Consider the following 24,512-nt stretch of genomic DNA (forward strand, 5'->3'; position numbering starts at 1 on the left):
TAAACGTTGAAAAAAAAAAAAAATTTTTTTTAAAAAATAAACATTAAAAACTTAAAAAAAAAAAAAAGATTCCCTTTGCTCTTCTCCCCTGCTCATGCTCTTTTTAAAAAAAAAAAAATTAATAAAAATAGAAATAATTTTTAATGCTTTAAAAAACTTGTTTTTATTGAGTGAGAGAGGGCGCAAGTGAGCAGGGGTGGTGAGAGAGAGAGAGAAAGAGAATCCCATGAGGGGCAGAGAGAATGAAAGGAGAGGGAGAGAGTGAGGGAGAGAGAGAGAGAAGCAGGGCTTGTGCTCACCCCATGTGGGACCCAGAGTCACGAATCCTGCTAAACGTGAGAGTCCTGGGCCCCACGGGATGGCCAGTCACTCTGCAAAATCAGTACAACAGTACCTACCATAAAAGTATGCTGTAAGGAAAAAATTATATCATGCAGCGAAGCATCTAGGACATAGCCCAGCAGATGGTACAAGATCCATAAGTGTTTATGATTATTATTGTTATCAGTATTACATCCACGTGCTGAAAGCAAAGAGCAAGCACTCATCGCTTTGCTGCAGGTTTTCGGTGATTCGGAAGGTCATGAAATCCCTGGGTCGCTCCACACACACGAAGGATTCGCTGGGATCTGACTGCATCCGACCATCCCTACCCAGAAATAGTTAAGACTCCTGGAGGGCACGACATGCCCTTGCTTCCTCTGCCCTCAGCACCCCGCTCTGTGCTCAGTGGGTGCCCATCACGGCCGTCCACTCTCCCGTGTTCCATTCGCAGAGCTCGGCAAACAGCAGGAAGCGACCGAGAGAGCGCCTTCGTGAAACAAGAGTGGCTCAACAGAGGCAGAACGAAAGCCAGATGCCTTCCCGGAAAGCCACGGGATGGGATGTAACCACACAAGAACCCAATACGGGATAAAAATGGCAGAAGTAACACAAAGAGGGAGACGAAAAGCAATCGAATGGCTCAGAGAACGGGCAGGAGAAGCAAGCAGGGTGGCAAAATGTTTTGGCAGCGATTTGGTTTAGGAGACCGATCCACTTATTTAAACACTATAGTCCAAGAGACAGATCCAAACCTCCATATATCTCCATGGGCAACATCCAAAAAAAAAATGTATGTTTGCAAATAGCAACTCTGCCCATCTGTCGCGGTGTCGGCATATTTTCTCTGGGAAGAGCTGAGGGTCCATCAACAGCCCCATGACACGGCAAGATATGCTTCTGCTTCTGGCTGGTCACCTGTCACTCTGCTACCTAGGCGCCTTCCTTAACAAATCCCTGCAAAAGGCACAGCTGTTCCGGGGCTGGGGTTTTCTCCCAAAGAACGCGGGCTGGACAACCTGTCCAATCACCTCATCCCTCACACATGCGTACCCACGCACTGCAAGGACTGGAGAGACAGCACCTGAGGAACCAGTCCCCGCCAGCTCAGGTTATCCACAGACCACCTTCGTGTCCTGGGAACATCAGAGCATTCTGTGATGCATCCAGAAAATATTCACGATGCACCTTGTCTGTTCCAGGTACTATTCCAGACACCAGGGAGAGAACGGCGATCCCTTCCTCACAGGGCTTACAGTCCAGTGGGGAGACAAACAACAAACACATCAACACATAAATATTTACCAGGGGGTCAGATGACGTCATGGGTTGAATTTTGTCCTCCCCAAATTCCTGTCTTTAAGTCTTGTCTTAATCTGTCCGAGCTGCTATAACAAAATACCACAGATGGGGTGGCTTAGAAACAACAGAAATTTATTTCTCATGGTTTTGGAGGCTTCAAGGTCACGATCAAGGAGCTTACAGATTGGGCGTCTGGTGCGAGTTCTCCTTCTGGTTCACAGACAGTCATCTTGCTGTATTCTTGCGGGGGTCAAGGGAGATTTCTGGGGTCTCTTCTACAGTTTTATTCATGGAGGCTCTGCCCTCATGCCTAATCACTTCCTAAAGATCCCACCATCACTGGAGCTTCAGCTCCAACATATGAATTCTAGGGGGACATAACCATTCAGACGATAGCAAGTCCTAACTCCCAGTACCTCAGACTGTGACCTGATTTGGACATACAGTCTTTCTTAATTTTTTTATTTTTTATTTTAGAGAGAGAACACAAGGGGGAGAGGGACAGAGGTAAAGAGAGGGAGAATCTTAAGCAGGCTCCACACTCAGCCCAACTCAGGGCTCAATTCGATGACCCTAGGATCATGACCTCAGCCAAAGTCAAGAGTCAGATCCTCAACCGACTGAGCCCCCCAGGTGCCCCCTGGACATACAGCCTTTACAGAGGTAATCAAGTTAAAGTAAGATCATTAGGATGGGCTCTAATTTAATATAGCTGGCGTCCTTCTAAAAAGGGGAAATGAGGATACAGAGACAGACACACGCACAAGGAAGATGACGGAAGAGTCACAGGGAAAACACAGTCATCTGCAAGCCAACGAGAGAGGCCTGGAACAGATTCCCCTTTACAGCCCTCAGAAAGAACCAGCCCTACTGGCACCTTGATTTTGGACTTTTAGTCTCCAGAGCTGTGTGGCAACGTGGCGCCTGGGTGGCTCAGTCGGTTCAGCGTCCAACTCTTGGTTTCGGCTCAGGTCATGATCTCACAGTTCGTGGGCTCGAGCCCCATGTCAGGCTCCATGCTGATGGTATAGAGCCTGCTTGGTATTCTTTCTCCCTCTGTCTCTGCCCCTCCCCTTCTCTCTCTCTCTCTCTCGCTTTCTCTCTCCCTCTCAAAATAAAAAATAAACTTAGAAAAAAGCAGGGGGGGGGGGGGTACCTGGGTGGCTCAGTCGGTTAAGCGTCTGACTTCAGCTCAGGTCACGGTCTCATGGTTTGTGAGTTCGAGCCCCATGTGGGGCTCTGTGCTGATGGCTCGGAGCCTGGACCCTCCTTCGGATTCTGTGTCTCCCTCTCTCTCTGCCCCTCCCCCACTCATGTTCTCCCTCTTTTTCTCTCTCTCCCTCAGAAAGAAAATAAACATTAAAAAATTAAAAAAAAAAAAAAAAGAACTGTGTGACAATAAGTTTAAGTATGAGCCACCCAGTGTGTGGCACAGCAGCCCCTAGCAAACTAATAGAGGGGATGAGAAGCACTTTGAGGAAAGACAAAGCAGGGTGAAGAAGGGGCCGAAAGCCACAAGCGTCATCAGAACAAGGTCATGCTGACCTCTAGGATTCCAAACACCAGGGCCCAGGTGTTCAGCCCACGAGCACCACTCTCCAGAGGGCTTATGGGTAGACAAAAGATCCCACAGGGTCCCAAGGCATATTTTTACCCAAGTGCCTACCCTTGACTTAGCGCACTTTATGTCCAAGTTAAGTGGCAAAAGTTTTCATTTCCCTCCATATTCCTCTTTTTCTTTCTTATCAACCACCCACCAAAACATTCTTTCTATTGACTTTCCCCTGAAGAGATTACGGGACCAGGATTCAGAGTTGTCCCAGCAAAAGTCAAGGTTTTCCAAAGATGTGTCTACACTCTATCATGCCCTATGCCCATGACCCAGGCATAGAGGGAGCAGGGGGTCAGAATCACATGCCTAGTCCAAGGTCATGGTTGTAGAACCAGCCTGCCTGGTCTGAGTGTTATCTGCAATTTCAGCCCAATCAGCACAGGAGCTAGCAAACCAAGGTGACTCAAATCTTCATTCCAACAATGCACAAACCTCCATTCAGTCAGCAGAGTCGACAGAGGTGGGCAACGAAGCATTGGCTCTTAATATTCTGCAGGTAAATAACACCTTTTAGAATCCAATGGAAGTCATGGATGCTCTCCCCAGAAATATAATTATCCACAAACAATTTACAGGGGTTCATAGACCTGCAAAGCTCACCTACGGTCCCTCTCTAATTTGTGGGGGCCAGGGATATAACCTCTGTGATGGCAAGAATCACCAGGAAACAAGGACAAAGATTAAGCAGGCAGCAGGAGAAGATAGCTGCAAAATCTGTCACTGTCCTTAACATACAAAGGGTGTCTATAAACCGAGAAGAAAAAGACCAAAAACCCAGACGCAAATGGTGGACAGGAACAACAAACAGCAATGACATGCAAATTGTTGTTAAACATGAAAATATCCTCAGTGTCCTTGTAAATAAGAGAAACCGTAAAGAGGGGCACCTGGGTGGCTCAGTCGATTGAGCATCTGACTTCAGCTCAGGTCATGATCTCACGGCTCGTGGGTTCGAGCCCTGCATCGGGCTCTGTGCTGATGGCTCAAAGCCTGGAGCCTGCTTCAGATTCTGTGTCTCCCTCTCTCTCTGCCCCTCGCCTGCTCACACTCTGTCTCCCTCTCTCTCAAAAATAAATAAACGTTAAAAATTTTTTAAAAAGAGAGAGAAAAACTGTAAGGAAAACTGGATACCTTGTTTAATCTACTAGATTAGCAAAGATCAAAAAGTTTAAAGAGTGCCTTGTATTGACAAAGATATGGAAAGATACCCTCCACACACACACACACACACATACACACACACACACACACACACACACACCCCACCCCGCCATGTTAGGTTGACATGTGCAGAAACTGGCCAAACTCTATGGAAGGCAATTTGACAATATTTATTAATAGTTAAAAACAGTCATACCCTTTCACCAAAGACTGGGAACTTATCCCTCAGCTATACTTGAAACGTTTACAAAATAACGGGCACAGATGTTTACTGCAGCAGGGTTTGAGAATAACAAAAAATTGGATACAACCTAAATGTCCATTCTTTAATTCTTTAAGTAACGTCCATGGACTTCACCAACAAGGAATAATACAGTAAATACGTTAGCTCCGTACCATGAATAAAATGCAGCAATTGAAAATAATGAGGGGGCGCCTGGATGGCTCAGTCAGTTAAGCGTCTGACTCTTGGTTTCGGTTCAGGTCATGATGTCACGGTTTCATGGGTTCGAGCCCCGCGTCGGGCTCTGTGCTGACAATGTGGAGCCTGCCTGGGATCCTCTCTCTCCCTCTCTCTCTGCCCCTCCCCCACTTGTGCTGTCTCCCTCAAAATAAATAAATAAACAAAAAAATTATAATGAGGCAATCCCATAGTCGTCTGGGGGAAGGATGTTCAACATGTATTACTAAGCGAAAAAGGCAAGACACTGAACAGCATTTACGGTGTAAAAAAGTATACCTTTCTAAACATTTACAATAACACACAAAAGTGGACACCGGGCCCCCCGCCTTCTGGCCTTCAGAACTGTGATGGGATAAAATTAAGCCACCTAGTGTATGGCTATTTGTTCCAAAGCCCTAAGAGCACAGATGTGAAGGCCAGAGGGAAAACCTACTCAGGGCTTTCCTCTGCTTCATCAACAGAGGTATGAACACCAGCAAGCTGGTTCCCGTCTGCTCAGGGGCACCGCAAGTATATAGCGAGAAAATGCCCACAAGACCCCCAAATAAACCCCAAGACGCGCCACACCACGGAGAGCTGGCACTCGTGATACAGGAGACGCAGTGGCTCTGCCCACCTTCATAGAGGTTATCAGCCTCCTCCGGGGCTGATGGAGGCCCCGAGGTTCACCTCCTTCCTCCTGGTCATCTTACCAGCCAGCAAGCCCCCCATCGGAGAGCGTGAAATTCAATTCAGGTCAGCACTCAAAGCGGCCAGGGCCCCGGGGCTGAGCAGAGGAAGAGGTTTCACCAGTTTGCTAAAAATAAGGCTTGGGGGTTTATCTATGGGTTTCAATTAGCCAAGGGAGCAGGTCACTTGGTTACCATGAATAATCCAGAGGGGGGTGTAGATCCCGAGGAGGTAAATGATACTTCGTGCCCAAATCACCTGGTCACAGAGAACACCCAGCCTGCCCATCCCTCTGGGGCAGACACAGCTGCCGCTCCCCATGCCTTCAGAGGGGACAATCACCCCGATGGGGAGGCGGCCATCCCGCCCTGGAACAGCCAGAACAGAACGCTGTCGTCGAACTCAGCCTGTACGGTGACTCCACACCTGCGGACGAAATTCAGGGTTGCACGGCTCTTCGTGGGCACCGCTCAGCACTGCTGTGCCAATGCAAGGCTCCCTTTGAAGTCCACGGGACCCGAGCATCAATGAGCACGAAGAACTGAGCCCTACGTGCCAATTTCCATCACTCACACGTACTTGAAAAAGATGAGACAGGGCAGGAAGTTCAGAAAGAATGCGCCCGCCACTGCAGCGTGCAATCTCGGAAATTATAGGCGCTGCCTTGTCACACGAGACACACAGAGCAGGTGTTTTTGCCAAACGCCTCCTTCTTGCCAAGAGATCCCTGCTGAGGATTAATAGGAATTTCCAGTTCTCGGAGCATTTCTTGTTCCTCAGAGCTATTACCCCTAAATTTCTAGCACTTCAAAAAAGAAAAAAAAAAAAAAAAACCCACAGGATTTAGCACCTGTTTGTTTCAGAAATACTTGCTAAAAACAGATCTGCCAAAAGGCCATCTCTAAAATTAGTCCTATTTCCTGTTCTGCAACACATAGTAATTTCTATTTTTAGTAACTCCTTCACTCCAGGTATCTGGCACTGTCATGCTCAAAGCATCATTACGGGCAACTTACGAAGCAGGCAACCCTTATTTTAAGCCCCAAAATAGCTCCGCCTTATTTTCCTTTTTTTTAAGCAAAGGGTAGGACAAGATATTGAGACATCTTAACCAATCATTTCTGTGCCCACCCTTGTACCTTAGAAAGACTTAATCACAAAAGGAGATAACTGTGGCCTCCACCATTTTCCCCTTCGTGCGGTTCTGCCTATAAAACCAGCTCTCTACCTGAGATCTACCTTGCTTTTTCTCTGTAAGCCTTTCCTTTATTTTACCAAGTTTTTAAAAAATGTAACAATAACCTATTATGTGCCCAAATGATGCATTTCATAGGTATCAGGGAACAATCTCAGTGACAGCAAGCCCAACCTCTCTGGGTCTTTCAAAGTCATCACTCAGTACCAGCCCCACCCCCCCCAACCCCGGTTCAACAACTTTGCTCTTGGTCTCAATGCCACACAAAACACTTTTCAAAATCTGATTTTGTGGTCAGTTTTCCTCCTCCTCCTATCATCAGGCTCCTTTAGTCACAGACACTGTCCTCAGAGCAGACCAGTTAAGAGCCTCACATGCCCAAGTGAATTATTTATTTTCAAAGCCATATTAACAGAGAGGACGTCCACTCAGAGCCGAAGGTAGGCAAAAGTGGGTGTCACCCAAACCCATTCTTTCTTGTCAAGCAGTAACAAGGCCATCTAGATTCAAATGACTCTCAAACAAACCACTTCAGGGGAAAGGCTGGCAACTTGCTATCCGGGAGACAGTGGCGGGAAAGGAAGCCTCTTGATGAGACAGAATTGAAAGTCAGGTAAGGGTGGTTTTCGGTCATCTGGACTGGGCAGTAACATCCAGCAAGGCACAGGGAGGTTCCTGCCCAAATTGTTTTGGAAACGTGCACCAAGTCGAAATGCAACACACACGCGCGCACACACTCACGCACCCCAAGTGTCCCAAACCAGCAGTACCCTTGATTTTGGTATGCATCACCCAAAACACAGCGCATAGTTTGAGACTGCACCTGTGAAGTCCAAGGCCAAACATGGGTACCCCGTGTACTTCCCTTTCTCCACCCCGGCTTTCAACTTGTTCAAGGGCTGATTCCCCACAAGCTGCCTTGGATCCTGCCACTGAGGGGATGGCACCAGGGCATGCATCCATTTCTTACTACAGTGTTCGTGACGTCATTCCCCTCCCACTGTGATCTATGTCCTTTAAAACAGGAAGGAAAGGACAAAAGTGGCGTGCTCTATCCAAAGTATGCACTCCGTAAAGGGGGGCAGTATTGGGATGAGAGGCTTTCCAGGGCCGTTGACATCACACTGTGAGGGACACCTCATTTCCCTTCCCCCAGAGTACTGTCGCTTCAAGGTCTCCCCTTGCTAGGCTCCCATGAGTACCCCGTCTCCAGCCTGAGAAGCCTCTTCCTAGCTCACCTTGTAAAAAGAGGGCAAGGCTGCACAGAGTAGGAGGTTGACTTCACCTTCATTTGGCTTTCGTAAGACAATATCCAGAGCGCGTGTGGATGGGGACTCACAAACTCAGCAATCCTTCCCAAAGTCGTGCATACACACATACACACACACACACACACACACACACACAATTTTAATCTCTACGATCTGCCAAACCCTAATCTATTAGTTAAGCATCAAAGGTGTTGGATTTGGGAGATAAAAGCTATGAATGACACCCATTGTTTCCTTAAAGCAGGCAATTAAGCGAACTAAAATCCAGATTTCTCACGATGCTTGTACCCCCTGAAGCACTGATTCTCCTGGCTGGAGAACAACACATCAGAATAATCTCCCCAACATCCTCCCCCACCCTAGGAACCACCCTCAGTAACTAGAGACAATCCAATAGCCTGAGAATGACAATTTTATATCCAATTAGTGCCACACACCCCCTGCTGAGATGAGGTGGAATTCATCACTTATGAAAGATGGGACGGCAGAGAAAGGGCATGAACACCTAAGGGTGAAGAAAGCTCCTCATCAGGACCCCATTTGGGCAAGAGCTCCCTGCATCCAGGCTGTCCTGGGGGCCCAGCACAGAGCTCCAGAAGCTCCGGACAGGGGCTGAGCCGTGAGTGCACCCTCGCCCAGTTCGGCCAAGGCTAACAGCCTTATGTTAGGGAGCAAAAATGCACCGGTGAGGAGCTGGAGGCACGACGCGGCTTGGGAAAGTGGACAGAAGCCAGAAGAGGCTGAGCGGTAGGGCAGGCGAGATGAATGTGCTCGTAACGCTGCCCATATGCCGTCGATATAAAGTCTCGTCCCTTTCTGCTAAGGTTCAAGCGGGAACATGCACAACCAGACTGAATTCCGAAATGTCTCAAAGGAAAATCAAGTTCTACCACCCATGCTGGCAGGGATTTGCCCAGGGATGGGGAAGTGAGCGTACTGTAGTTAGCAAGCAGGGGGGGGGGAAGGGGGGGGCTGGCCTGTGCCGGATGCACAAGTTGGCCAATCCTCCTGGAGCCAAAGGAGTGAAGTATGCAGTGCTCCCTTCCGACTAGAATGAGGTTAGGAGTGTTTTTTCTTCTTCTTTGAAGAATTACTCAATTTGGTGAGTTCATTCCGCACACTCCTGTTTTACATGGAAATTCAAGCAAGAGGCACTTTTTAAACTACCCACTCTAACCCCACCTACCCAAAACAAAGGTACCCCACTTGGAGCAGCAGGTAGGAATAGATGGCCAGTGACAAGGGTGATAGAGACCTGCACTCAAATGCAAGGGGCTTCAGGACACAGTGGAGAAAGGAGGGAAACCGAAGCTGGTGAGGCTAGGGACAGACGGGCAGGCCAGCTGGCTCTGGCATCAAGGGTCCAGTGTATGGCATTCCCAGGGACACCCAGGCTGGGCGGAAGACCCCAGGTCAGTGAGCGGAAGGGTAGGTAGGAAGTCTATAGCTTCCCGACCCCCCCCCCCCCCACAGGGCTGATGCTTCCCTGATCAATGAGCCACTCCAAGCCTCAGAGGAGAGCAGGGGAGTCTTGAGGCTGAGATGACCATGAGCTTGCCCCAAAACTTGGGCAACTCCCAGGCTGGGGCAGCCTCACCGCTTGGGGTGACCCCGTGCCTCTCACCTCCAAAGTAAGTCATCATATCTCGGGGTTCTCGCAGTTCCAAGTCACAACTGAGATCTACCTCGGCAGCACCTAGCAAGGGTTCACAACCGTCTAACTTCTCACAAGTCCGGAGAGGGTGCCCCTCTAGGTCTCTGGGTCTCCTCCTTTGCTTTCCCTTCTCCAAAGATATGAAGGCACCTCCCAAGCCCTGAAATCTGGGGGTATCAGTGTGCTCCCTGCAGGAGCGGGGTCCTTACTGAAGCTCCCACCCAGGGGCTGAGGAGAACGGGGGAGGGATAGAGGGAAGGAGATGGGAATGGCTGAGGGTGGAGGGGTGGGAGATACCCGAAAGCAGGAGTGGGAGGGAACGAGTGGGTGAAGGGGGGCCATGTGAAAACCCTCGTCTGAGCACGAAAAACTTCCCTAGCTGCCCCCAGCCGGCAGGTGGAAAAGGCCCCTGGGGTCTCAGCCTTCCCCCAGCTCCTAAGCCCAGGAGGGAAAATCGGACTCGCAGCTCCCCAAGCGGCTCTCCCACCCTCAACATAGTGGCCCGCGCGCGCAACGTAATGGCCTGGCTCCTGTCGCTCCGCAGATCTGGGGCCCCTGCGGACGCCAAGGGCAGAACCCCTCCACGACCCCCCCCCCCACGCGCTGGTGCCCACCAGGCGGCGCCCTTCGAGGAGCAAAAAGGCAGCAGGCGGCTTCACGGGTCAACGAGCCGCCCCCACCGGGGAAGCCGACCCCAGACCGCCCCCCGCCCCGGGAAAGGCCGGCAGTCCGGCCGCGGGGGCCCGCGCGCGCGTTTGGCTCGTCCCCTCTTTCCACCCGCGAGGAAAAAACGGGATGAGGGGAGGCGCCAGGACTACGGGACTGGACTCCCCGCGCAGTGCTCCCGGCAGGGTCCCCGCCGCCACCCCACCCCCCCACCCCGCCCCGGGGCCCGCGCCCCGGGCGGCTCACCTTCTCTCCGGTCAGCACATGCAGCCCCTCGCGCACCTTGGCGAAGGAGCCCTCGCCCAGCTTCCTGCTGCCGATGAGGTAGTTGCCCACGCGCTTGTGGTGCTGGAAGTCGCGGAGCCGCTCGCGGGGCACGCCGCTCACCCAGGCGGGCAGGAAACTTCCCTCGCAGGCCGCCGCCGGCCTGGCCGCGTCCTCGGCGCCGCCGCCGCCCCCGGGCGCCGCAGGCTCGCCCAGCAGCCCGTCCCCCGCCGCCGCCGGCATCGCGCTTGCCCGCGGCCCGCCGGCTCCGCTCGGCTCCCGCGCTCGCGGCTCCTCCTCCGCCGCCGCCGCCGCCGGCGCCGCCGCCGCCTCCTCCGGCCGCCCGGGCTCCTCCCGCCGCCGCCCTGGGCCCGGCCCCGCCCGGCCCGCGTCTCCCGCGCCCCGGGCCGCCGCCGCGCGCCGCGCGCAGACAATAGCCGGTGACGGGGTGTCGGGGACCCGCCCCCAAGAAGTTCTTCTTCGGAGGGTCGCCCGGGCCCCCGCCCGGGTCCCGTGCGGCGGCTGATGACAGTCGCCCCGCTAGCGCGCGCGCGAGGAGCCGGGCTGGCGGGGGGCGCGGTCGGGTACCGGGTCCCGGAGCCCGGGCGCCTCCGCAGCCTCCGCCCTGCCGCCGCCGGCTGGCCCGCGCGGGCTCGGGGCCGGCTCGTTCGTCCTAGCTGCGCGCCGGGGGAGCGCTCCCGCCCGAGAGCAGCGCGCAGCGGGCTGCAGGCGCCCTCTGGAAGGCAGCAGAAGAAAGCCCCATTCAGTTTGAATTTGCAGAAATTCAATCCGGTCGCGGGCGGCGGGAACAGATGCGAGCTCCGCTCCGCAGCCTGTGCACTTTCAAATCCCTCGTAGCCCCTCCTTCCCCCGCGCGCAACAGCCAAACTCGACCCTCGCTGGAGAGGGGAGGGCGCGGGGAGGGGAGCGGCGGAGTGGGCGGCGGAGGCACCTGAGCGCCAGACAGGGGGACCCCGCGCGGCCTCGCAGACGCGCGCTCCCGGGCCGCCGGAGTCGGGCTCCTCCGGCTGCGCCTCTCGCCCGGATTCTGGGCTTGGGCTTTCTGGACCTTTCGGCGATGAAATCCAACCCCCACCCCCAGCCGCACCCACCCGGGGCAGGAGGAAGGGAGGGCCGAGGGAGGGCTCTCGAAGCCAGTGGACTGGGGTTAGGTGCTAGGTGTCCAGTCCGGGGCCTGGCACACAGTAGGGCCCTGTGGACCCTGGATAGATGAGTCTGTCCGGGCTCGCGCGCAGACCCGATCGCTGGGTTGGAGGAGGAGCAGCCGCAACAATAATAGTGGCGGCCGCAACGTAGGAACCTGGGCGTTTGCTGCCTCTGCTTGTGCGTTTACACCTTTGCTTTCCATCGAAACGAAGCCGGTGATTGAAGGAGGAGGTGGATCCGCGCCCCCTGCTCCTGAAGGCTTTTGTTCTGTGCGCGCCGTGACTGGGCTCATCCCTCATAAACAAGTGCAGCTGCCCAGACGACTCTGATTTTCTCCAGCACCCCCAACGCCTTCCCGAACCAAACATGAGGAATCTCGGGAGGGAGAAGCTTGGGGGAGGGGGAGGTACGTGAAGGGAAGCGTTTACAAAATACTACCTGTTGAGCAGCCAGATAAAAGGCGCCGGCGTTTAATGCATACTTAACCCCTGGCATCGCATCAGAGTTGAAAGGAGGATTCGGTCCTAATCAAGTTCCTTAATTGACTCCTCGGTGAATGAGTGTGGCACGATCCCCGTCAGTGCTCTGATTTGGGGCGGGTGGGGCACAGCTGTCATTGATTCACTTGGGGGGTCCTCTGACCCATCTGAAAGGCAACGCCGAGAAACGCCTATTTTAAATAGATCTAATGTGGAACACGCTGTAGTCATCTACTCACAAGTTACGAGTCACCAGCCTCGTTAATGACTGAGCTTGTGTTTTCTGTCCGGCTTCTCATTGTCCCCGTTTTCCAATATTACATGTTTCTCGAATGTTTTTTCTTGCTATGCTTACAAGGCTGTGCCACCACCCTACCCCCCACAATTTCTGCAAAACCAGTCCAATCGCTTTAATGCCTCTTGACTCAACAAATTTGAGGACAGTTACATGGGGGGGGGGGGGGGGCGCTGTATGACCCGTGCTAGTGCATGCAAAGTAAAATGGCCAACAAATGTCTAGTGAATGAAGAATATAGAGCTCCCTTTGGGGTCATAACCATTCTGAATCACGTTTTGGAGTTTCCCCCAATGTTGTTTATTAATAAAGTATGATTTTTTTTTAATTTTAGGACATTGTATATGAAAATTTGGAGGTTCCTTTATTATGGTATAAGGCAAATTTCAGAGACAAAGTTATCTTCTTGGCCTTAAAAAAAAGTTAGCCTCAGGCACAAAAATGGTTGAAGATGTTTACAGTAGAGATTTTCTTTCCTTTTAATTATGCTCTCAGGGTAGAGGTCAGAAAAGGGGTGAAGAAGAGAGAAAATCCAGGGGCGCCTGGGCGACTCAGTTGGGTAAGCATCCGACTTCCACTCAGGCTATGATCTCACAGTTCGTGTGTTCGAGCCCAGGTCATGATCTCATGGTTTGTGAGTTTGAGCCCTGCATCGGGCTCTGTGCTGACAGCTCAGAGCCTGGAGCCTGCTTCGGATTCTGTGTCTCCCTCTCTCTCTCTCTCTGCCCCTCCCACACTCATGCTTGCTCTCTCTCTCTCTCTCTCTCTCAAAAATAAACATCAAAAAATTAAAAAAGAAAAAAGAAAAAAGAAAAAAAAAGAAGGGGTGCCTGGGTGGCTCAGTCGGTTAAGCGTCTGACTTCGGCTCAGGTCATGATCTCATGGTTCGTGGGTTCAAGCCCCATGTCGGGCTCTGTGCTGACAGCTCGGAGCCTGGAGCCTGCTTCTGATTCTGTGTATCCTTCTCCCTCTGCCCCTCCCCTGCTCACACTCTGTCTCTGTCTCTCAAAAATAAATAAATGTAAAAAGAAATAAGAAGAAGAAGAGAGAAAATCCAGGCCCATTAAATCTTTTTCAAGCCTGATGCCTGGGTTTGATTCAAGTTCACTGCTTATTCCATCAGCTGGGATGAATGCCAAAGAGAAGTCCAAATCCTACGCCTGCCTGAGCTTAGGAACTGGCATTTGAACTATAGGTCCTATTCTCTGAAGTGGTCTTGGTTAAAAAGGAAACACCCCAGAAATTCCTTTATGTAAAACAAATTAGTACCCCAAACAATCTATTGCTCTCATAGATGTGCAGAAAACATGCGGTTGAAAAGCAACCGTGCAGCATTGAAGATTCTCTATGAATTATCCTCAACTAGATTTCTCATCCTCCTGAGGGATCTCCCTGGGCACTTCATCCAGTGATTCAGTGATCTTCATCCAGAAGAGGGCTTCCTCACCTCTGCACCTCTCCTTATGCCAAACCCACCGCACCAGTCTGCTGCCGACCCATTTCTACCCAGCACAGACGTTCCCTGTCCCATGATACCCTACCAGGGGCTCATCACTGCTCCAACCTCTTTTACTATATATCACTCATTTCATACTTGTGTGTACTGCATTACTTACCACGAGTGTCTTTCTCCCCTCTTAGGCTTACTGAGAACAGGAGCTGTGCCTTAATTTATATTTTATTTGCCCCAGGGCACCTAACTCGGTGCCCAAGACGCAGTCCTTATTCAATAAATATTTGTTGCATAAATGAATGAAAGTAACCATTCGCTAATTCTCCAGTGAGTAGAGTTTCGTGGCTCCTGACAGCAAAACTCCATCTGTCCCGGGGAGGAACATTTCTAGTAAGTCTCTAAAAGCATTTGCAGTTAGATTGTTGGTTGCCGTTGAGAGGTCAACTGAAACCATTTGTCTTGCCAAAGATGAGCCAGTGAGTAACTTGGGTGAGTGACCCCTGTAAGAAACATGACCGATTACGGTGGCCTGGAAAGCCACGAAAAGCTTTGTCCCGTGGACTTGTACCAGCCGCTTCCTTCCTTCCCATCCCCTGCCTCCATATGGCTGGCGACTGTCTGTGTGCTCCCACAGAACACCAGCTAGGAGACCCAGCTGGAAGCAGTCAAAGACAATTAGAAGTAATCAGGCTGGCACGGCCAGGAAATGAAAGTTGGCTAGAGGGGGTTAGGCTGGCAGAAGCTGGCTGGTGACTGGAGAAGGAACCGAGAGTGAAGCAAAGACAGCAGGCACGAATAAACTCTGCCTGGAAGACATTTTGTGAGCTCTACTCGTTAATTCTCCCCCAACGAAGCTGCCAATAAATTCTAGAGGCAGGATTTGCACCCATGTCCCCAGAGTTCATGTCCGCCATTATTCTGTCACAACATCCAGGTGCTGAATGCGCCCCGTACAGGGCTGAGGAAGGAAGGATTCCTCAGAAATAAAAGCGTGTGTGGAAGCGGCCTAGTGTCATGCTGGAGAGCAAGCTGCCTGCCACACCCCACAATGAAGCACTTCTCTGGAAATGAATCGTGACTCACCCCCTCTCTGTGCCTCGGTTTCCCTCATCTGTAAAGCTGCGATATTAAGGAAGTACGAGGATTGAGTGAGATTGTGCACCCAAGGCCTTCAGCCTGGTGCCTGGCACTTATAAGCATCTAGTGACCATTATCAGTCCTCCTTTTGATACCTTTATTAATAGTACATTAACAATTAATTAATACTAATTAATTAATTAATAATTATTTTTAAATATTATTAATAAATATTATATACTATATTATTATATATGATATATAAATATAATATATTACATATATTTATATAATATTAATATTATTAATAATATTAATACATATTTAAAAATATTAATGATTAATGATTAATTAATAATTAATTAATACTACATTAATACATCTCAACACATGCGAGTCATGCGAGAATGCCCCAGAATTCCACCAACACAGTTGTCTCTGTTGCTGAGGAACTCAAAGCATTTTCTCCAGGTTGGACTTCTTCCCTGAATCCAGACTTGTGTAGCCAGTCTTCTTCATCTCACACGGCTGTCTGCTGGTATCTCAGACTGAACCTGGGCTCACCTCCCCACACACACACACAAACACACACACACACACACACTGATCCTTTCCTAGGGCTTCACCCCAATTGCTCCCTGAATCTAAGGTTCAGCCTTTGCTTCCTGTCCTTCCCGACCCTCAGCAAATCCTACGGGCTCTGCCTTCATGATACCCCCGCACCTGACCTCTTCTCACTACCCTCACCTCTGGCACCCCCTTCAAGCCGCCATTCTCTCTCCTCCCCTGACTGCCAACCTGTGCTCCCACACCAAAGCCAAAGCCATCTCTTAAAAATGGGAATCAGCTCACACCAGCTCCCCAGCCCAAATCCTTTAATGGGCCCCCACCACAAAAAGATCCCCTGAAGGGCTTATTCTGGGGCGGACCCTGCCTCCCCCTTCAGTGCCTGGCCTCCCAAGACCAGCTGCACCTCCCTCTCCCTCTTCCTTCAAGCCACCGAGCTCGTTTCCACTTCAGATCCTTTGTCCTTGCTGCTCCCTCCGCCAGCAACACGTTTCTTCTAGAACTTTGAATGGCCTGTCCCTCCCTTCACTCATGGCTCTGCTGTCTCGATCTGAGAGCCGTCCTCTTCCCCCACACCCTGTGCAATGCTTCCTCGAGCCATTCATCAGGAGCTACAGAAGAGCGCACATGAGCGTATGTGTTTACTGCCTCTCACTCCCTGCAGAACTTAAGGTCCACGAAGCCAGGACCTCTCTGAATCCCAACCCGCGTGCACACCTGGCATGTTGCGGGTGCTCAACACCCGATGATGTGTAATGTCATCTAACTCCTGATCCGCCCTGGGAGAGAGGAGAGAGCCCCTGGACTTTGGGTGGCATGGCGCCTGGAGCGTGATGGAGCATGGATGGCTCCAAGTCTGCCCTCCTATGGCTGCCTCTCAGCAGCACTGAGCTGATGTTCAGGACAAGGAGGGCCCATTCTTTGAACAAAGTGCTGATGGCCGCCCCTAGGAGAGCCAGCCTGTCACCCCGATTGGTTTCCATCAGTCCTGAAGAGCCAAAGGTCATGGCTATTTCAGTAAGAAAAAGGTGTCTCCCACCTCCCAGCCATAGGGGACCCAAGGCTTTAGGACTCTACATCTTGAGGTTTGCCTGCATCTTCCAAATTCCAGACAGAGGCTATTAAGAAGGAATGAAGGTTAGAATATTCTACAGGAAGAGGGCCTCACACGCAATCCCCTGGACCGTTTCTCCTTGCTTGAATTTCTTATCTTCTATAAAGTCACTACCAGCATCACTCCTGTGACCTACGAAGCGTCCTGCCCTATAAGGGACCCGAGCTCCTTGTCTTTTCACTTCTCTGACCTCACTTTCCCTGTTCAAGCTGCCCGGCCACACTGGCCGGCACGCTGCTCCCCACGGGTTACCGCAGTGGGCCCTTTACATGGTCATCAGTCCCCTGGAATACCGTTCCTGCAGATATCTGAAGACCGGGCTCCCTTACCACCTTTGCGTCTTCACTCAAGCGTCCCTACTCTGCAAACCTGTGCCTGACCTCTTCATTTACCATGCAAATTCCCCCCCCCAACTCCCTATTTTCCCTTCTCTGCTTTTTTTTTTTCTTCACAGCCCTTAACACCATGTGACAAAAGCTGTGTTTTCCCTTGCTTATTTTGCTGACGATCTGTCTTCCTTCCTAGGATGGAGGTTCCATGAGGGCTGGGATTTTTGTTAAGTGCTGTATGCACTTAGGAAGTACTCAGTACAGATTTGCTGTGGTTGAATGAATTTGTAATTCACAGGGTCTCCCGCTGCAGAGGAGAAGACTGTAATACACGAGAAAGTAGAAAAAAAGAAACACGACAAAACCGAGTTCCGCTGGAGAAAGCATGCGTCATAAAGACACACTTTAAAAAAATCAATATTCATGCCACAAAGATAAACCTCCATACCAAGCTCCACATTTGTATTATGGCAGGAAGGGAAAGGCTATTATTAGCACTAAAGTCTTGAAACTTATGGCCTCCATTTATGGGTGCTGCTGCCTGTCCATTTCTTGCTGGCGACTAGGCAGAACCAGGCAGCATTAAGTATCTCCAGTGGGACCCAGAGAAGGAGCACACTCAATGGGGCAACTCTAAAATGTATCCAGGGGGTGGGGAAGGGGTGAGAGGAAGAGCCCTCTGGAACTGAGAATAGTCACCAGTCACAAGAGGGGCATTGGGGCAGACTGATGGCAGAAGCCTGCTCTGGGCAGTCAGGTGGCCAGACGCAGCTGAGGAGAGGCAGGCGCCCCCTGCCGGTTGACTCGTCTCTGCTTTCGCTCCACGGACGGAGAGGAAGCCCAAAGGAACCACGGACAGAACACCAGTGTGGAAACCGGAACCTCCCTCACCAGCTGGCTCTGTGACCCTGAGCAGGGCGCTTCCCCCCTGCGATCGTCAGTTTTTCTCCATCTAATAGTTCCTGTCTGTCCTTCCTAGCCCCCAGGACAATTGCAGGGATAAAATAAGGCAAACACAGGTGAATGCGCCACAAAAACAGAGACTATCTTGGTTATTGTTGTCTTACGTCAAAATGGAAAGGTGTCTGGGACATAGATTAGAAAACAATAAATTTAAAAATCAGTAACGAACTAAACAGACAAATACATAAAGTGAAGAGTTGACAAGACGTGGCTGTTTAGCGCCCCTTCCTTTCAAGGGGGGAGGTTTTCTTGTGGTCCCTGGCATGGCTATAACTATCTTTATACTTTGTGCCCACTGTCTTAGGTCCAATCACATGCCCCTCCCTCAGACCTCCTTAACCCCGATCTTCCAATTTTTCTCTTTCCAGGCTTCTGATCAACTGGCCAACCCATTTGTTGCTGCCCATAGGTCTCTGTGTATAGAAAGATAGATGGATGGGTGATAGATATTCCCCATCTAGACCAGGTATAAGCAAGTGTACCACAGAAACTCCACCCACTAGAAGGAATTCACTTCTCTGCTGTCTTTAAGGCCAAGCTGCGGGCAGGCACAGTGTAGTCACTGTCTGTTTTTTGGCTTCTACCCACACACACCATCCAAGAGCCAAGCTCCTGCTTCTTCCTCCTCCATCAATGTGTCATAGGGGATTTCCCTTCCCAATGTAGCCGTAGGTGTGGACAGCGGGTTGTGCAAACAATGGTGCAGGTTATGGAGGTCTAAGCTGCCTGCTTATATAGCTTGCTTGGACCCTCCCCCCCCTCCCCCCCCACACCTACACATGTTCAGTTCTGGAGGCAGAACTTCTATCTTGCAGTGGAGGCTGCTGAGCCCAGGGGGTCTTATAACCTCATGACTCTGATAGAATCCAGCCTATGAATAGCAGTTCTGGAGGTATGGTCACTTGGTGTCCCATATACAGATGCTCTATCTGTCTCAGGGTCCAGTAGTGATGATGCACCAGGAGCCCCTTTTTGAAGAATGTGAAATTCCCCCACGGCAACTGCATGGCCTCGCTCCAGAATCCGAGACGTCTGCTTTATGATTCTCCCATTGGGACTTATTGTCAAATGCACGTAGTGGTCTTTTCTCACCACTGATGTCTCTAGTAACTTGGGGGTCTGCTGGCTTGTATGGTCTATGCAAGCAGGGACACTTGCACTGCAGCTTGGATCTCCTCCAGAGCCCTCGCTCTGGGCCTAGCAGCTGGCAGCCTTCTGTGTAACCCAGTCTGTGGGTCAGAAGAATATTCCTGGGTATGGAATATGCCACCTCCAGGAATTATAGGACCTACAAGCATTGTGCTTCCTTCTTTGTCGTGGGAGGTGTGAGGTGCAATCATGCGTCCTTTATTACAGAGGGCACACTCCAGCTGGCCTCAGACCACTGGATTCCTACAGTGTAGGGGCTTAAAACAGCAATAGATATTCATTATCTTACAGAGTTTCCATGGATAAGGAACTTGGGAGTCACTTATCTGGGAGATTCTGGCTCAGGGTTTCTCATTAGGTTGCAGTCAAGATATGGGCTGGGGCTACAGTCATCTGAAGGCTTGACTGGGGCTGGAAGATCCTATTCCAGGATGCATGGCTGGGAAGTTCATGCCGGCTGTAGCAGGTAGTTTCAGGTCCTTGTCACATAGGACCTCTCCAAAGGGTAGTTTGACTATCCTCATGACAAAGCAGTTGGCTTCCCGCATATGCAGTGATATTTAAGAAAGGGCGAGGTGGAGGGGCTCCTGGGTGGCTCAGTCAGTTAAGCGTCTGACTTTGGCTCAGGTCATGATCTCACGGTTTGTGAGTTCGAGCCTCTATGCTGACAGCTCAGAGCCTGGAGCCTGCTTCGGATTCTGTGTCTCCCCCTCTCTCTGCCCCTCCCCTGCTTGTGCTGTCTCTCTTTCTCTCAGAAATAAATAAACATTTTTTAAAAAATGTCTTTTTAAAGAAAGGACAAGGTAGAAGCCTCAATATCATCTTCCCTCTTTTATTGTTTTAGTTGACAGTTTAAAATTACATGTATTTAAGGAATACAACTTGATGGTTTTATATATTAAACACTGACATATTCACCACAATCAAGTCAATGAACATGTCCATCACCACACCTACTTGCCTTCCTTGTGCCTGTGGTTGAGAACGCTTATGATCTTCCCATGTAGCAACTTTCAAGTCTATGATACAATATTGTTAACTATAGTCACATTGTAGTACATTAGATCTCCAGAACTTCCTTATCTTAAATAACTGAAACTTTATACCCCTTGACCAACTTCTCCCCATATTCCCTTCCCCCAACCCCTGGTAACTACCATTTTACTCGGTTTCTTTGAGAGTGGCTATTTTATTTTATTTTTAATGTTTATTTATTTTTGAGAGAGAGACAGAGAGACAGAGCATGTGTGGGGGAGGGGCTGAGAGAGAGGGAGACACAGAACCTGAAGCAGGCTCCAGGCTCTGAGCTGTCAGCACAGATCTTGACCTGGGTCAAACTCACAGACCACAAGTTCATGACCTGAGCTGAAGTCGGATACTTAACTGACTGAGCCACCCGGGTGCCCGAAGATTGGCAATTTTAGATTCCACATGTAAATGACAGCATGGAAAATCTGTCTTTCTGCATCGAGCTGATTTTACTTCGCATAATGTCTTCCAGGCCCACCTATGTGGTTGCAAATGGCAAGATTTCTTTTTTCTTTCTTTCTTTCTTTTCTTAATGGCTGAATAACATTCCACTGCATATATACACTTCCTTTTTTTTTTTTTTTTTTTTTTTTTTTCATTCATCTGTGGACATTTAGGTTGTTTCCATATCTTGGCTCTTGTGAGTCCTGTTGAAATGAGCACAGAAGTGCAGAGATGAGTTTCCCTCTTCTCCGCCTCCTTTCCAACTTTGGTTATCTTTTGTCTTTCTGAAACTAGCCATTCTACCAGGTAGGAGGTGGTATCTTATTGTGGCTTCAAGTTGCAGTTCCTTGATGACGAGTGAGGCTGAGCACCTTTTCGTGTACCTGTTGGCCATTGTGTGATTTATTTTGAGAAATGTCTAATCAGGTCCTTTGCTCATTTGTAAATCAGGTTGTCTGTTCCTTTGCTATTGGGTTGCATGAGTTCTCGTACATTTTGAAGACTCATCCCTTCTCAGGTACATAAACCATATTTTCTCCCATTCCGTAGATTGCCTTTTCATTTTGTTGATTGTTTCTTTTGTTGGGCAGAAGCTTTTTAGTTTGGTGTGGTCCCATTTGCCTATTTTTGCTTTGGTTGCTTATGCCTTTGATGTCAGATCCCCCCCCCCCCCAAATAATAATAATGACTGCCCAGCTTGTTAGGCCCAATATCCCAAGAGAGTGCTCCCAAGTTGATAAGCTCTTCCTTATCCATCTTTATGTTCCACTCTCCCTGATCCAGAACCTGTGAATCCAGTTCCTTCCATTCTGTTTTTGGCTTCAGCCAACACATGTTGGCTAAGTCCTACAGCTTCTTCAACATATGGTCACATTGCTTCCTTATTCAGACCAGGCCTTCACCGGCTGTGTTAGGTTGTGACTTAACCCTAGCGGCTGGCCTCTTGGCCAGGAAGGGAGATTGGATTAGGCTTTGCATCATCCTCCAGCAAGGGGGCTGTCCTAGCCCTAGGCAGGGAGATGAGACTATGAGTTCTCCGGTGCCCAAGAAAAATGCAAACACTAAGTGCTGTCTTTAGATCAAAAGCATAAAATTCAAAGCAACAACTAATCTCAAAAGAGAAACAATAAAAAAATAGGTGCATCGACACTTGCACAAACAAATCTAAATGCACAACAGCCAATTCAGAGTCCAGACTTGCAGCAAAACACGTATTAAAGATTTCAATGAGGTCTACCTTATTTACAGCCTGAAGTATAGCTTTTCAGTGATAACACTACATAGTACAAAAGAAAATAGTGGTGACTGGCCAATGGTCTGCGTCTGCCCTTAAGAGAATGTTGAAGACTACTGAGGAAGAAAAATCCAGGCACCAAGGTAAAACCAAAAACTCAATGGAAATACTCTGAGAGGAGATACTGGGCATTCCGCCCCCCCCCCCCCGCCCCATTTAATCCTCAGGAAAAAGAAATGTGAGAAGGAGCTGTCATTCATGAGCTGAGAGAGTGGAGTAGTTCTATTTCAATTTATTTATGCCGTACATGAGTTCCTGGGCTTCCTGGAATTTTAATTAAGAATAAAGATATTTTAGGGGTGCCTGAGTGGCTCAGTCAGTTAAGCATCTGACTTGGGCCCAGGTCATGATCTCGCGGTTAGTGAGTTTGAGCCCCGCGTTAGGCTCTGTGCTGACAGCTCAGAGCCTGGAGCCTGTTTCAGATTCTGTGTCTCCCTCTCTCTCACTTCCTCCCCTGCTTGCACTCTGTCTCATGCTCTCTCTCTAAAATAAATAAATATTTTAAAAAAATATTTTTAAAGCATAAAGATATTTTAGAAATATTTTTCATAATTTTTGCAATCTCTAAACAGGATCAGACAACTATCATGTGGACCTGAAACTTGGTGTAGGGACTATGGAAACGTGTGGAACTTCTCACAGGCAGCTGGAGAGACACTTGAGTTGCCATGTTTCATGGCATCTGAGTTATGGATATAAACCATCATCATTATGAGGGTGAGTGAACTTCTTTGCCAAGGGACTTCTGGATCCTATAAAAATGACAGGAAATAGTACAAACACTCCTAAGTATCCATGGTTATCCTTCAGAGCCCAAACATCCCAGAATCCCTGTTGACCTCACCCAGCTAGGACACCTTGTTACAAATGCATACTCCTTGAGTTATTCTAGTCCCAAAGTCCTAGCTGATACAAAGTACAAATGTTTCGGTATAACAGAAATTTGGTTGGTCTGACTAAAAAAAAAAAAAAAAAAAAAAATATTGCCTCAATCAGTTGAATGAATTTACATGAACTAATTTGAACTAATTTGAAAAAAAAAAAAATATTTAAAAAAAAAGATCTTCGGGGCCCCTGTGTGGCTCAGTCGGCTAAGCGTCTGACTTCAGCTCAGTTCATGATCTCGCAGTTTGTGAGTTCAAGCCCCACGTCGGGGTCTGTGCTGACAGCTGAGAGCCTAGAGCCTGCTTTGGATTCTGTGTCTCCCTCTCTCTCTGCCCCTCCCCCGCTCATGCTCTGTCTCTCTGTTTCTCAATAATAAATAAAGATTTAAAAAAAATTTTTAAAGATCTTCAATCATTAGTTATTTTACCTTTTTAAACTCAATGTATACCCCTTAATGCACAAATTTTCACCTTCTTTCCAGAATCAGAGAAGTAACTGGGAGAAAGTGCCAATTCCTCTAAGGTACCGGTCAGGAAAATGAGAAAGCAAGATGTGAGCTCATAGTCACAAACTCACTCATAGAAAACTGTGGCTGAACCAAGATTCCAACTACACCAAAGGATTCCTCATGATATCAAAAATCACGTAACTAACACAAAAGAGGACACGCTAGAAGGGCAAGAATTTAGAAGGACATAGTAGGAAACCCCAGCTGAACAAAGATCTCAATACTGTTCATTAGAGGCTGGCATCGAGAATAGTGACAAGATCATTGAAAATTTGAAACCCTGCTACAGAGTAGTCATCTGCTGCTCTTATAATACTGCCAAAGAGAAAGAATACAGATCATCTCAATGGATGCAAAAAAAAAAAAAAGCATTTGACAAAATTCATGACAAAAGGTTCCAATAAACTGGGTCTAGAGGTAGCATACCTCACCATAAGAAACGCCATGTATAATAAGCCCACAGCTGACATCATACTCAACAATGAGAAACTGAAGCCTTTTCCTTTAAGATCAGGAACAGGACGAAAGTCTCCACTTTCAGCATGGTACTTACTAGAAAGAGTAATAAGAAAGAGAGGAAGAAAGAAAGAAAGACAGAGAGAGAAGAAGAAAGAAAGAAAGAAAGAAAGAAAGAAAGAGAAGAAAGAAGGAAAGAAAGAAAGAAAGAAAGAAAGAAAGAAAGAAAGAAAGAAAGAAAGAAAGAAAGAAAGAAAGAAGGAAAAAAGAAAGGAAGGAAGGAAGGAAGGAAGGAAGGAAGAGGGAGGGAGGGAGAGAGAGAGAGAGATCCAAACCAGAAAGTAAGAAGTAAAACTGCCTCTATTTGCAGACGACTATATAAAGATGGCATACTATATATAGAAAACCCTAAAGGCTCCACTGAAAACTGTTAGAACTAATAAAAAATTCAATACAGTCATAGGATGCAAAATCAATGTATAAAAATCAGTTGTTTTTATACACTAACAGCAAACTGTCAGAAAGAGAAATTAAGAAAACAATCCCATTTACGATTGCATCAAAAAACAAAAAACAAAAAAACCCTAGGAATAAACTTAACCAGAGGTGAAATATTTGTACACTGGAAACTTTAAGGTATTGATGGAAGAAATTGAAGAAGACATAAATAAATGAAAAGATATTTCATGCTCATGGACTGGAAGAATTAATATTGTTAAAATGCC

At 48.9% G+C, this 24,512-nt stretch overlaps 1 protein-coding gene across 2 annotated transcripts in view; it reads right to left on the reverse strand.

Annotated features, from left to right (window-relative positions):
* HUNK (hormonally up-regulated Neu-associated kinase) overlaps positions 1 to 10,826 on the reverse strand; it is a 109,912-nt gene extending 99,086 nt beyond the window's left edge. For both annotated transcript variants that reach the window (XM_045436874.1, XM_045436873.1), the window contains exon 1: positions 10,561 to 10,826. In XM_045436874.1, the coding sequence (XP_045292830.1) occupies positions 10,561 to 10,821 (261 nt within the window). In that variant the 5' untranslated portion in view covers positions 10,822 to 10,826. The remainder of the gene's footprint in view (positions 1 to 10,560) is intronic.
* Between the last annotated feature and the right edge of the window lie 13,686 nt (positions 10,827 to 24,512).

Source organism: Leopardus geoffroyi, chromosome C2 (genome assembly GCF_018350155.1).
Source record: "Leopardus geoffroyi isolate Oge1 chromosome C2, O.geoffroyi_Oge1_pat1.0, whole genome shotgun sequence".
Lineage (NCBI taxonomy): Eukaryota > Metazoa > Chordata > Mammalia > Carnivora > Felidae > Leopardus > Leopardus geoffroyi.